The 15,327-nt window shown below is 41.3% G+C and overlaps 1 protein-coding gene across 1 annotated transcript; it reads left to right on the top strand.

Moving 5' to 3' along the window:
• The first annotated feature begins 2,286 nt into the window (after window positions 1–2,286).
• Window positions 2,287–12,797, top strand: LOC122724626. Its single transcript, XM_043960157.1, has 7 exons — window positions 2,287–2,346; window positions 3,217–3,312; window positions 4,240–5,803; window positions 6,308–6,886; window positions 7,414–8,539; window positions 12,562–12,655; window positions 12,744–12,797. The coding sequence occupies exons 1-7, from the start codon at window positions 2,287–2,289 to the stop codon at window positions 12,795–12,797; spliced, it is 3,573 nt and encodes a 1,190-aa protein (XP_043816092.1).
• Window positions 12,798–15,327: the final 2,530 nt, after the last annotated feature.

Here is a 15,327-nt window from a genome sequence, read left to right as displayed (position 1 = left end):
AAGACAATCGAGGATCACTGGCCAAATCACTCGCAGAGGCATAGAGGACTGACTCACAGAGAAGCGATTTGCCCAGTGATTTGCCCAAGAAACTGGTCAAATCGCCGGGCAAATCACTTTGACAGCAGAAAATTACAGCAGAGCGGGAAAATGGACAGCAAACAGAAATCCGAATTTTCAGAAGTCCAAATCCAATCCAATCACTTCCAGCACTTATCCAAGAGCCACGAAAGAGCTTCTCATCCAAGGAAATCCAATTGCAATTAAATTCAACATCAAAAGAGGAGTCCAACACCAAATCAAAAAGGGATTTCAAAACCCTAGATGAGAGAATTCTTCAGCTATAAAAGGAGGACTTCCAAACCAGAAAATCATCTTCTGATCAGCCTCATTCAGCATCTCCCCCTCGCCAGAAATTCTGCAGCTGTTCTTCTTTATTTTCTTTTCATCTCTTTGTGTATTTAGTCCACCATGAGTGGCTAAGTTCCTTGTTTTCTAGTTGAAGTTGTGAATATTCAGATTTGTGATGAATTGGGAGGTTTAATACTCCATTGTTTAACTCTTGTTTGTTTCAATATTTATGCAATCTGATCTTTTCTATAAATATTACTTGCTTTTAGAATCAATAAGGGCCCATTGCTTTTAAATTGCTTAAGTGATATTGTTTGAATGGTTTAGGTCCGTAATTGCTTAGGTTGTTCAAATACACATCTAATCAGGTTGCATAATCTAAACTTGACCACGCGGTTGGCAAGGATAGAATTGGGTTTCTCTAAGTCTTAATGCAATCAACAGTTGTTCGATGCTACAATGCCCCAAGGACGTTCCTTGGCAACTTGTTGGTTAGTGTTTGATTAGCGAACGTTTCCTAATCAAACTAGAACTAAGGAGGAATTTGGTTGTGAGAAGCGTCTTCCATAACCAAAACCAATTTATTGAAGTCAAACAGGAGTCTTTAATAATCAATGATCAATTCTGAACAAACTGAATTAGACTCATACTTCAGCTAGAATCTCTTTCTCACTGAAATTCCCTTTCAATTAAATTATTGTTCTCTTTTGCTTTTAGATTTTAACTCATCAAAACAAACCCCCCTCTTTTACTTATTTGTTATTACTTGCCTTAGTCATTATTAGGAAGATCTTTAGTGTCAATTCCCTGTGGTTCGACCCTATTGCCACTATCTGCAAATTTATTTGTTGATTGATAATAGGTTTATTTTTGACGGCTTCGACAACCGCCTATCAAAAATTGGCGCCGTTGCCGGGGAATTGATTAAAACTAACGTATTTTCCCTTTATGACCAGGTCTGGCCGTAAAGACACTCTTCTTTACGACCCTGAGATTGAGAAAACTGCCAAGCACTTAAGGAAGCAAGCAAATTTGAGGAACCAAGCCTCAAAGGCATCTTCATCAGCAACACCATCTCACAGAGCTGTTGCTACACCTGCTGATTTTTCTGCACCAGCAAATTCACCTACTTCTGCACCAACTGAAGCACTTGCTGTCACATCTGCCCCTGCTGCAGAAATTTTTGCACCAGCAGACTCGCCTACAGCCACTACTGATTTTGCACCAGAAACTGAGTTCCAGGTTATGGCAGAAAATCCAGCTATGGCAGCACCACCTGCTGCACGTGTTGAAGCTGAAAATCAAGCCAGAAACTTGCTTATCCAAGTACCTCAGCCACGGGAAAGAACCCTCGGAGAGCTAGATGAACCAGAAGGAGACCAAGCGCCCTTATGCATTGAGTATCCCCCATTGACAGCACCTTTTGAGCTCAAGACAGGTCTGATCCATCTCCTGCCCAAATTCAGAGGCTTAGAAAACGAAGATCCTCACAAGCATTTGAAGGCATTCCATGTGGTGTGCTCCACCTTGAGACCCCAAGGTATTCCAGAAGAGGATATCAAGCTTAGAGCCTTCCCTTTTTCCCTTGACGACTATGCCAAGGAATGGCTATTTTACTTACCACCTGGATCCATCACATCATGGGCTGATATGGTAAGAACATTCTTGAGGAAATTCTTCCCAACTTCAAAAGCCATAGGCATCCGTCGAGAAATAAGTGGCATAAAGCAAAAGCACTCTGAAAACTTGTATGAATACTGGGAAAGGTTCAAAAGGCTGTGCACAAGCTGCCCTCAACATGATATTTCTGACAAATCTCTCATTCATTACTTCTATGGAGGTTTGCTACCCTCAGAAAGAAAATTTATTGACGCAGCCTGTGGAGGATCAATTGAGAAAAAATCAGCTCGAGAAATGAGAGACTTAATTTCTACCATGGCTGCAGCTTCTCAGCAATTTGGAGATCAAGAGCAGCCATCAAGGAGAGTGAATGAGGTGAGTACATCTGATTTGGCATCCCAAATTTCTGATCTCACCAATGCTGTCCGCAGCCTTGTTGTGGGTCAAACCCAACAAGTCCAGCAAATTCAGCAGCCCAAGACATGTGGAATATGTGCCAACAACCACCCTACTGATCTATGTCCTTCCCTTCAAGAGGAGGACCAGCAAGTCAATGCTATTGGAGGCTTTAATGGGCAAAGAAGGTATGATCCCTATGCAAATACTTATAATCCAGGTTGGAGGGACCATCCAAATTTCAGTTATGCAAGGGGACAGCAATATCCAAGCCACCAGCAAAGAAACCAAGCACAAGCTGCACCTCAGAATTCTAATGCATCTCTTGAAGAGATTGTGAAAAATTTGGCAAATACTGTGCAGAATCTTGAGAAACAAATGGGGCAAATGGCTTCATCCTTAAACAAAATTGAATCACAAGGAAAGCTACCTTCCCAAACTGAGATAAATCCAAGGCAAAATGCTAGTGCCATCACATTGAGGAGTGGAAAGGAGTTGCAAGACAATAGGGCTGAAAAAATGCAAAAACAGGGCATGGAAGAAATTCTGCCAGAAAGTAATCAGGGCAGTGATTTGCCCAGTTTGCTTGTAGAAACAGACCCGATCGCTGGGCAAACTAAGCTGTCCAGCAGTGATTTGCCCAATTCTCCAGAGAAGGCAGAAAGTGATTTGCCCAAATCAACAGACCAGGCAGAATCAAGTCAAAGGCAGAAACAGCAACCTATGGAGAAATTCAAGGTACCTCCTCCCTTCCCAAAGAGATTTGCAAGGTCCCAAAAGGAGAAAGAGGAAAAAGAGATATTGGAGACACTTCGCAAAGTGGAAATTAACATTCCCCTACTTGATGCTGTGAAGCAAATTCCAAGGTATGCCAAATTCCTCAAAGAGCTATGCACAAACCGAAGGAAACTTGCTGAACGTGAGAAGGTAAGCGTGGGGGAGTGTGTTTCAGCTGTCATCCAAAGGAAACTACCAGTCAAATGCAAGGATAGAGGAATGTTTGCGGTTTCATGCAAAATAGGCAATGTGGGGATAAAGAAAGCCATGTGTGACCTTGGAGCTTCAATTAATGTTATGCCCCTTTCTATTTTTAACTTGTTAAATGCAGGTACACTCAAAAGCACCAGCATTGTGATCCAATTAGCTGACCGGTCCATTGTCTACCCCAAAGGAGTGCTTGAAGATGTGTTGGTGCAAGTGGACCAATTAGTCTTTCCAGCAGATTTTTATGTTATTGACATGGAGGAAGACAAGAGCAACACCACCTCTGATATCCTACTTGGGAGACCATTCTTGAGCACAGCAAGAACAAAAATTGATGTGCATGATGGCACATTGACTATGGAGTTTGAAGGGGAAGTTATCAAATTTAATGTTTATGATGCCATGAAATTCCCCAATGATGTTTCTCATGTTTATGGACTTGATGTTATTGATGATTTAAGCCAAGAAGTTTTTGATTTTGATCAAGAAAACTTACTTTATGAAGGTCTTTGCAGGAGAGAAGAAGTGGACAGCAACATCTCTGAAGCAGACAAAACAGCAGACTGCTGTAACTTGCTAGGTATGAGTGATTTGCCCAGTGATTTGCCCAAAAATCTGCTCAAATCACAGCTCAAATCGGACAGTATGCAGACAGAAAACCAGCAGACAGAGGATGCACCAGATCTGAAACCTTTGCCTAACCACCTCAAATATGCCTACTTGGGAGCTGGAAATACACTTCCAGTAATCATTTCCAACCAGCTCAGCCAAGAAGAAGAGAAAAAGCTCCTGGATGTGTTGATGAAACACAAGAAGGCAATTGGGTGGACATTGGAGGACATAAAGGGTATCTCACCATCAACATGCATGCATAGGATTCTCATGGAGGATGAATGCAAACCTGTTCGTGAGGCACAAAGAAGGCTGAATCCACCTATGATGGAGGTTGTAAAGAAGGAGATTGTGAAGCTCCTAGACATTGGGGTAATCTACCCCATTTCTGACAGTAAATGGGTGAGTCCCATCCATGTGGTACCAAAGAAGACCGGGATTACCATTGTCCCTAATTCTGAAGGAGAGCTAGTCCCCACTCGTGTGCAAAATGGGTGGAGAGTTTGCATGGACTACAGGAAGCTCAACACAGCGACAAGAAAGGATCACTTTCCCTTGCCCTTCATGGACCAAATGCTTGAGAGACTTGCTGGAAAAAGCCATTACTGCCTCCTTGATGGATATTCTGGATTTTATCAAATCCCCGTTGCACCAGAAGATCAAGAGAAGACCACTTTCACATGCCCATTTGGCACCTTCGCATTCAGGAGGATGCCCTTTGGTCTTTGCAATGCACCAGCCACTTTCCAAAGGTGCATGATGAGTATTTTTTCTGACTATGTGGAGAAGATCATTGAAGTCTTCATGGATGACTTTACAGTGTATGGCAATTCATTCCATGAATGCCTAGCCAACTTGGAGAAGATACTTCAAAGGTGTTTGGAGACAAACTTGGTTCTCAACTATGAGAAGTGCCACTTTATGGTCAGCCATGGCTTAATCTTAGGCCATATTGTTTCAGCTAAAGGGATTGAGGTGGACAAAGCCAAAGTTGACACCATCAAAAATCTGCCCTACCCAACCAGCATTAGGGAAATTCGATCATTCCTTGGACATGCTGGTTTTTACAGGAGGTTTATCAAAGATTTTTCTAAAATAACTCAGCCTCTTTGCAGATTGTTACAGCAGGATGTACCCTTCAACTTTGATGACAGCTGCAAATCAGCCTTTGATCTGATCAAATCACTCCTAATTTCTGCCCCAGTCATCCAGCCACCTGATTGGAACCTTCCATTTGAGATAATGTGTGATGCCAGCAACTTTGCTGTAGGTGCGGTATTGGGACAGCGTATAAGCAACTCTCCTCATGTTATTCACTATGCCTCACGCACCCTAGATGCTGCACAATGCAACTATTCCACCACAGAAAAAGAATTGCTGGCTGTTGTGTTTGCATTGGAGAAGTTTAGACCCTACCTACTTGGGACAAAGGTGATTATATACTCAGATCATGCTGCACTAAGGTACTTAATCAAGAAAAAGGAGTCCAAACCTAGGCTGGTGAGATGGATACTGCTGTTACAAGAGTTTGATTTGGAGATCCGTGACAAGAAAGGCAAGGAGAACCTTGTAGCTGATCACCTCAGCAGAATTCTGACTGAGATGGAGACATGCCCCATCAATGAGACCTTCCCTGATGAGCACCTCTTTGCTGTCCAAGAAGAGGAACCATGGTATGCTGATATTGTCAATTTCCTTGCCATAGGTGATTTGCCTACTGATTTGCCCAAACACATAAGAGACAAGATCAAGAAAGAGGCAAGGTATTATGTGTGGGATGAGCCCTACCTATGGAAGCATTGTGCAGACCAAGTCATAAGGAGATGCATCCCAAACCATGAGATCACTTCTGTCCTAACTTTCTGCCACTCCTACAGCTGTGGAGGTCACTTTGGGCCACGCAAGACAGCCTTGAAAGTCCTTGAAAGTGGATTATTTTGGCCTAACATATTTAGAGATGCTTATTTATTTTGTAGGTCATGTGCAAGATGCCAACAAACAGGAAACCTTGGCAAAAGAAGTGAAATGCCTCAAGCACCCATCATGGTGTGTGAAATCTTTGACATATGGGGCATTGACTTCATGGGACCATTCCCACCTTCCTTTGGCAACACCTACATACTTCTTGCTGTGGATTATGTGTCCAAGTGGATTGAGGCCAAAGCAACAAGAGCTGATGATGCCAAAACAGTGTGTGAATTTGTAAAGTCCCACATTTTCTCAAGATTTGGACTGCCCAAGGCAATAATCAGCGACCGAGGCACCCATTTTTGCAACAAGGTGGTAGAAACTCTCCTAAAGAAGCACCATGTCATCCATAGAACCTCTACTGCCTATCATCCTCAAACAAATGGGCTGGCTGAAGTATCAAACAGGGAGATAAAGTCCATCTTGGAGAAAACGGTCTGCCCAAATCGAAAGGACTGGAGTACACGCCTCAATGATGCATTATGGGCATATAGAACAGCATATAAGACTCCAATTGGGATGTCTCCATATAGGCTGATTTATGGGAAAGCATGCCATCTACCTGTGGAACTTGAACATAAAGCCTATTGGGCTGTGAAGAGCTGTAATCTTGATGAAAAAGAAGCTGGAGTTAACAGAAAATTACAGATTCAAGATCTTGAGGAGATTAGGCGTGATGCATATGAAGCTTCATGGGATTATAAAGCAAGGACCAAAGCTTTCCATGACAAGAACATCTCCAGAAAACACTTCCAGGTTGGTGATAAGGTTTTGCTCTTTGATTCCAGGTTCAAATTATTCCCTGGAAAGCTTCGGTCTAGGTGGATTGGGCCATTTTTGGTTGAGCATGTTTATCCACATGGAGCTATTGACATACGGAGTCCACAAACAAGCAAAGTTTTCAAAGTTAATGGGCATCGTTTGAAGAGATTCTATGAAGGTTTTACTGTCCATGTTGTGGAGGAGGTTCCCTTGGATCCCCCTTCCCAAGACTGCTGAGCAAGACACTGAAGTCCAGCCCAAGACAGAAAACAGGGCGCTACTGGGAGGCAGCCCAGAGGCAGTGATTTGCCCAGTGATTTGCCCAATACTTGCCCAAATCGCTGGGCAAATCGACTGAATGTACCATAATCACAAGAGATTGGGGCAGTGATTTGCCCAATTGCCCAGATAAACTGACCAGATCACCGGTCCAATCGCAAGATCAAGCACGTCATCAGCAAAAGGCGTGAACAGTACCAGTACAGCAATTGCAAAAGAAGAGTGATCTGGCCCAGTGATTTGCCCACTGCTTGCCCAAATCACTGGGCAAACCACCATGTCAATAATCAAGAGGGCCAACATTAAATGATCAGGGCAGATTCATATACCCAAATCACTTTAAGTAGTCTTTTCTTTTATATTTTATTCTTTTACTTTTTACGCTAACTACTGTTTCCTCTTCTTCTTCTTCGAGCTTTCTCTTCTCCGACCACCACTCAGCCACCGGCAAACTCAAGACCACCATGGTAAGAATCAAGATGAGGGCCACCGGCGGACCATTCATGTGGAAGAAATTAGGGCTACCCAAACCACCCACTCCCTCTGATAGTGACGATGAAGCGTGGGACGTACCTCCTCCGGCCACCATCAACACCGAGACACCACCGGCCACAAGCACAGGAACAGGACGCACCGATTCACCGGCCGTCCAAATATATCGCCGGCAAAAGAAACAACAAAGAACGCCGCCACCACCATCCACAACAGCCTCGACGGCCAACCCTGCCGGCGAAATACTGCCTGAATCCACCACTTCCTCCAGCCACGGCCAGAAACGGCCAAGAACTCAGTCGCCACCTCCACCGCCGAGATCAGAGCTAGAACCACAAACCGCCATTGCCACACATCCCACAGTTCACGAGGAAGGCGGTGCGCCCAGTAATTTGCCCACTGATGCCACCACTAATGAGCCCACTGATGCGCCCAGCAATCTGCCCACTGATACCACCAGCGCTTTGCCCAATGATACGCCCACTGGTGCGCCCACAGACTTACAAAGTGATGTGCCCAGCGACACACTCAGTGATGTGCCCAGCAATTTGCCCAGCGATTTGCCCAGGCCAGCACACCCAGATCACATCGTCAAAGCACTGACATTCAATAAAATTTCTGAGCGCACCAGGCTGCTTAAAATCTCATCCCTACCATATCACCCAGGTAAGCATATCCATCATGCCACCCTTGGAGCACTGAGACTCCATTCCCAGGTACGTTCTCTAATTTCTGCTATTGGCTGGGACTCCTTCTTTTTCCTGCGCATGCCCTCTTTCCTGGAACTCACACAGGAGTTCTTCACTACATTTTATTTTGATAAACCTGCCATGCACAACATACACACACCAGGAACTATTGGATTTAGGTTACTGGGGAAGCGATTTCGCTTATCCCTGCAGGAATTCGGCATAGCCATGGGCTGTGAATGCCCACAGTCCACCTGGGACTTCCCTGCTGAGTTTGATCCAAGCTCTGTGTACTTGGAGTTGAGTGATAATCCACCAGAACCATACTCACCCACTAGGTCCAAGGACCTATACCTCAGCAACCCCAGTCTGAAATACCTTCACAGGTTCCTGGCATACACATTCTCTGGGAGGAAGGATGCTTCCAACATCCTGACCAGAACTGAGTTATATATTCTTTGGTGCATGCACACACATAGGAAAATACATCTGGGATACTGGGCTGCCACCCAATTATCTAGCATCATTCAGTATAACAGGCCACTGATTTTTGGCCCCTTGATCACTGCCATTGCAGTGAATCTAAAACTTTTGCACCCAGCATATACTGACCTCTCCCCCACCCCCAAAACAACCCCCTTGGACCTACGCACATTGGATGATATGGGGTTGCTTTGTAAGGTGGGGGATGTTTTTTCCATTGCACCTGCAGGTCCAGTAACGCCACGCCATGAGCGTGTTTTCAGGAGGAAGAAAGCCACCATAAGCACCACCACCCAGCAGCCAGCCACTATAACAGCCCCTACAGAAGAGACAACACAAGCAATAGGGCAGGAACCTGCAAATGAACCACATCCAGCAGCCCCCCAGCAGGATGCTCCTCAGCCACCTGAAGACGAAGCCCCCAACCAGACAGTAGAGGCTCGTCTCAGTAGGATTGAAGAACGAATGCAAAGGATGGAGCACTTGTTGGACCTGCTGGTGGACCATTTTCTGCCCCAGCACCATGACAGATAGCAATCTGCCCAGTGATTTGCCCAGTACTTGCTCAAGTCACTGGTCAAATCACCCCCAGGCCAGGAAATATCTTTCCCTTTTCTCCTTCATTTTTCTATATGTTTATTCACACATTGAGGACAATATGTGGGATAGGTGTGGGGGTACTGGAGAGTATTTATTCAATGATCACACCACATTTTTACCTTTTTGATTTCTTTTTGTTTCTTTTTGTTTCTTTTTGCATTATTTTTACCCTTTTTTGCACACACACAGAATTTTGTAGCTAATTGCTTTACTCAACATAGTTAACAAGGTTGAAAGAGTGCCCTTATCTCATGACCCCATTGATTTGCCACCCCTTTAAGCCTAAATTGAATCATTCACAGTATGTTACCTTCACTTAGGGAGTTTTTCTCTTGAATTGAATCCTTAAATTTGCTAAGGTCAAGGGAAATAAAAATACAAATACATGCAAACACAAAGCTAGTGTAACTCCCTATGAGCTGATTTGCCCAAACTATCATGACAAACCAGCACAAATCACAAACTTGTTCCAATGGTCTAAGACTATGAACTGTGCCTAAAAGCCACTTGGACAAGTGACTGACTGAGTAACCGGGGGTGTATCACCCATGTACACAATCGCGTAAAAAGGTCAGTAACTTTTTCAAGCAAATAAGTTTCGATGGTCTAGACTATGAACAGAGCTAATAGCCACTTGAACAAGTGACTAACTGAGTAACCGGGGGTGTATCACCCATGTGCACAATCGCGTAAAAAGGTTAGTGACTTTTTCAGGCAAGGATAAGAATAAGTGCTGCTGAAAATAAAAACAAAAAGAAATAGAGAAGGAAAGGGGCAAGTCACTCCTAGGGGTTGCATTAAACCTAACATAAAAGAATAAGCATGATTGAATCAAAAACCTTTCCCTTGACCATGGTAGGTAAAAGGAAACAAGGAAAGGAGAGGATGACCTTAGTGCATGTACTCTATACTGTGATAATTCAGGTTAGGAGTCTAGGGGGGGCTGATTAAGTGGTGTTTAGGTTCTAAGGAAAAAGGGGGCTTGATTGGCTAAGTTATTTGTTGCTTGAGGACAAGCAAAAAGCTAGGTGTGGGGGTATTTGATCAAGCACAATTTAGCCACATTTTTATTATCTCTTTTATTGCTTATTTACACATTTTCTAGCTTAATTTATAGTTTTTATATTGTTTTTACAGAAAAGGAAGAATCTGGAAAATGGGAGAAAAAGTGCAGAAAATTTGCAAAAGGATGATTTGCCCAGTGATTTGCCCAAAAATCTGCTCCAATCACTGCCCAGATCAAGCTAAAACAGATACCCAGAGGCAACAGACAGCAGTGACATGGGCAGGCGATTTGACCAAGACAATCGAGGATCACTGGCCAAATCACTCGCAGAGGCATAGAGGACTGACTCACAGAGAAGCGATTTGCCCAGTGATTTGCCCAAGAAACTGGTCAAATCGCCGGGCAAATCACTTTGACAGCAGAAAATTACAGCAGAGCGGGAAAATGGACAGCAAACAGAAATCCGAATTTTCAGAAGTCCAAATCCAATCCAATCACTTCCAGCACTTATCCAAGAGCCACGAAAGAGCTTCTCATCCAAGGAAATCCAATTGCAATTAAATTCAACATCAAAAGAGGAGTCCAACACCAAATCAAAAAGGGATTTCAAAACCCTAGATGAGAGAATTCTTCAGCTATAAAAGGAGGACTTCCAAACCAGAAAATCATCTTCTGATCAGCCTCATTCAGCATCTCCCCCTCGCCAGAAATTCTGCAGCTGTTCTTCTTTATTTTCTTTTCATCTCTTTGTGTATTTAGTCCACCATGAGTGGCTAAGTTCCTTGTTTTCTAGTTGAAGTTGTGAATATTCAGATTTGTGATGAATTGGGAGGTTTAATACTCCATTGTTTAACTCTTGTTTGTTTCAATATTTATGCAATCTGATCTTTTCTATAAATATTACTTGCTTTTAGAATCAATAAGGGCCCATTGCTTTTAAATTGCTTAAGTGATATTGTTTGAATGGTTTAGGTCCGTAATTGCTTAGGTTGTTCAAATACACATCTAATCAGGTTGCATAATCTAAACTTGATCACGCGGTTGGCAAGGATAGAATTGGGTTTCTCTAAGTCTTAATGCAATCAACAGTTGTTCGATGCTACAATGCCCCAAGGACGTTCCTTGGCAACTTGTTGGTTAGTGTTTGATTAGCGAACGTTTCCTAATCAAACTAGAACTAAGGAGGAATTTGGTTGTGAGAAGCGTCTTCCATAACCAAAACCAATTTATTGAAGTCAAACAGGAGTCTTTAATAATCAATGATCAATTCTGAACAAACTGAATTAGACTCATACTTCAGCTAGAATCTCTTTCTCACTGAAATTCCCTTTCAATTAAATTATTGTTCTCTTTTGCTTTTAGATTTTAACTCATCAAAACAAACCCCCCTCTTTTACTTATTTGTTATTACTTGCCTTAGTCATTATTAGGAAGATCTTTAGTGTCAATTCCCTGTGGTTCGACCCTATTGCCACTATCTGCAAATTTATTTGTTGATTGATAATAGGTTTATTTTTGACGGCTTCGACAACCGCCTATCAACTCTCCAATGGCATTTACCTGTTGCTCTCCTTCCTGAAGGATATGATACATATATGTGGGATAGTCGGCTTGTTTGCAAATACCACAAGTTCATACATTATTCCCTATAGCCAATTATTGAATTGCAGCTGTTAGTTGTGAAGTTTTAGAATCTAAAGATGTAATACTTACCTCATTGGTATTTCTTGAAATGTCCTCTTCTTGGCCATACTGTTTAGAATTGGCAGCTAATTTGGAGATTAAAGTTTTATCTTCTTTAGGTTCCATTTTTGCAATGGCTCCTCCACTAGTAGCATCTATTATTCTTCATTTTAATGGCAAAAGTCCTTCGTAGAAGTAAAGGTTAAGCTGTTTTGGAGTGAATTCATGTTTTGGACAACTTGCAATTAATTTCTTATAACATTTCCAATATTCATGTAAAGTTTTATTTTTTCTTTATTTGATTCCACTTATTTTCTTTCTTATTGATGATGCTTTGGTTGTTGGGAAAAACCTTTCTAAGAATAAGTCTCTAATTTGCGCCCAAGTGGTGATTGAACCTTGGGGAAAATAGTAGAACCAATCCTTAGCGGATTCAATTAAAGTGAAAGGAAAAGCTATCAACCTTATTTGTTCGTCAGTTATACCTTGTGGTCCCATACTTAAACAAACCACATAAAAGTCCTTTAGATGACGATGGGGGTCTTCATTCTCCAAGCCTTGAAATTTTGATAACATATGAATCATACCTGTTCGCAATTCCAAAAGTACATTCAATATTGGGTATATGATGCAAAGGGGTTGCTCTTCAGCGACAGTAGCTGTGGCCATATTGTCTCTTTGGTTTGTGTCAATTGAAGGCTCGGTTGGTATTGAAGATGATGTCTCTTTGGTGAGCAAAGGGGATCAGACAGATGGTTGAGAGACTCTCGAATTAGCCTGTTTTTACAACTTTGTTATTTTTCCCAACCTTTTTGCAGTCTTCTCGATTTCTGGATCAAACTGAATTATGCTATTCTCATATTTGGTCATAAAAATAAAAATAAATTGTTAAAGGTACCCGGCAACAGCGTCAAAATTTGACAGTTTCGAATCCGTTAATTTAAAATTTACTTTCATTTTCTTAATTAATAAGAACTTGTAGATAGGGTAAGTGAGTATCGATCCCACAGATACCTTAATTCTGTTTAATTTAGATGACCAATTTGAAATAGAAGAGTAGTTTAATACAAAAAGCGAGAAGAATAGAGTTTTTTTTATGAAAGTGGTTTTGCCTTGGGCAAGCCAAGAAAAATAATAAATAATGCAATTGAAATTTGAGAAACAAATAATTAATTAAAACTTTCAGCTGAAAGTAATCAAATTGAGGTGTTTTGCAGTTGATCATTGGTTAGAAAAATAATTCATGTTATTATCTATTGTTTGGTTATAATGGTCAAACACGCGAATCCCACCAATTCTTCATTATGAATAAATTAATCTGCTTCGCGCTTAAATTAATTCCTAGTTAACTAACAACCCCAACACGCGTGTAGATTTAATTAGTCAACTGCATTAAGAGAGAAGAACCCAAACTTGATCAATAAAAATACACGTTTTATTTAAATCAAATATACTAATTTCTTAACATAAACTAATATGCTAATTGTTACTTGTTATTAACCCAATTAAACAATTATGGATATAAAACATTCAAGTTTTCAAGCTAAGCAAGTCTTTGTATGGATTGAAGCAGGCGGGCCGCTAATGGAGTAAAGAATTTGCAACCAAACTCCTCCAATATGGGTTCATTCAGTCCACAAATGACCATTGTCTGTTTTTTAAACATTCTAGTGCTCAATTTCAAGCCTTAATTGTACAGGTGGATGATGTTTTGATAACATGAACATGTGAATTAGATATACTATTAAAGGCCTTAGTCCTACCAAAATTTTTGTTGGTTTACAGATTGCCCATTCTTCTTCTAGAATGTACCTCAGTCAATGTAAGTATATCCAGGATATCATGAAAGATGCCAAACTCATCGGAGCAAAACCTGTTGCTACTCCACTACCAAGGGGCACGAAGCTGAGGTCTGATGATCACAGTCCTCTTTTAACAGATCCTGAATGATACCACAGGCTTGTAGGTCGTTTACTCTACCTTAACCTAACGAGACCAAAGTCAGTTTCCCTATTCAACAACTCAACCAGTTTTTGCAACAACCACGATAATCACACTTGGATGCATCACTTCAACTTTTACAATATCTAAAAGGTTGCTCTGATCTTGGCTTATACTGTCCATCACTCAATTCCGTCTCAATCCAAGCCTATAATGACTTTGATTAACTGCCTGCTCTGAGTCTTGCAATTTTTTCATAGGCTATTGTCTATTTTTAGGAAACTCTCCCATTTCCTAAAAGTCTAAGAAGCAATCCACATTGAATAAGTCTTCAGTCGAAGCAAAATATCATAGTATGGCAACGATAGTATGTGAATTACAATGGATTTCTTACTTACTACGAGACTTCCATATGTCTCTTTCCACTCCAATTCATTTATACTACAATAAGAAAGCTACTGTTCACATCACAATTAATCATGTCTTCCATTAACATACCAAGCACATTGATATTGATTGGCACATCGTATGGATCAATTCCTCAAAGGATTTGTTAAACCTATGCATGTCTCTTCAAAGCACTAACTTGCTGACATCTTTACGAAGTGCCTCAGAGGACCATTATTTCCCTCCATCTCTAAGCTGGGCATGGTTTCTCCTTCCCATGCTTTAGCTTGCAGGGGTGGGGGATGATAAAATATAAAAGAAAGTTGACCATGATGTTGAAAGAAATTATGTATGAAAGAGCAATGGTATGAAGGCAAGAAGAAGATAATCAAAATAGTGCACAGAGAGTAAACTAAAATGGTGTGGACTGACAAAAAGAAAAAGAAAGAAAGAAAATGGTGAGCTCCCATTAGTTGCACTGCATGAGAAAGTTTGTTGAAGATGGTTGAAGCTGTTGCACTCTATTACAACGAAGAACACGTGAATTTCACTTCAGCACCTTCCAGGCTCAGCTTTCTTGATTTCTCTAGAATCTTCCATACTCTTGTATATATAGGGTTGCAAACAATTCACATGACATGAATGAGAAGTTCTCTTTGATTCAAGATCTTGTAGTTCTTCATCACTTTTTTAGTTTTTTACATACTAGAATCTTTTTGTTACAGAATCTCAATAGAGTCGTAATAAATGTCAAACCCTAATATTATGGATTATATAACCTTAATTATAATTATTGATTAACAAGATTTATATTAGAAATCCTTTCTAATTAAGTCATATAGTCTCACCCAAGGAATTGGGATCAATAATTATTAATTAACTCGGCCATAAGATTCTGCCTATTTACCTGGAGTAATGAATCACGTCTTGACGGACCTCTCCATGTACAACTAAAAGATATTCAGCAGATAGTTGTTGATTGTTTTCAACAAATCTACACCTCTCAGCTTCCCTCAAATTATGACGCTGTTATGGAAGGGTTCACCCCTCGCCTCACAAGAGATATGAATGAAA

Source organism: Manihot esculenta, chromosome 9 (assembly GCF_001659605.2).
Source record: "Manihot esculenta cultivar AM560-2 chromosome 9, M.esculenta_v8, whole genome shotgun sequence".
Lineage (NCBI taxonomy): Eukaryota > Viridiplantae > Streptophyta > Magnoliopsida > Malpighiales > Euphorbiaceae > Manihot > Manihot esculenta.
The sequence above is the reverse complement of the archived record's forward strand: the minus strand, read 5'-3'. Positions and strand labels throughout refer to the sequence as shown.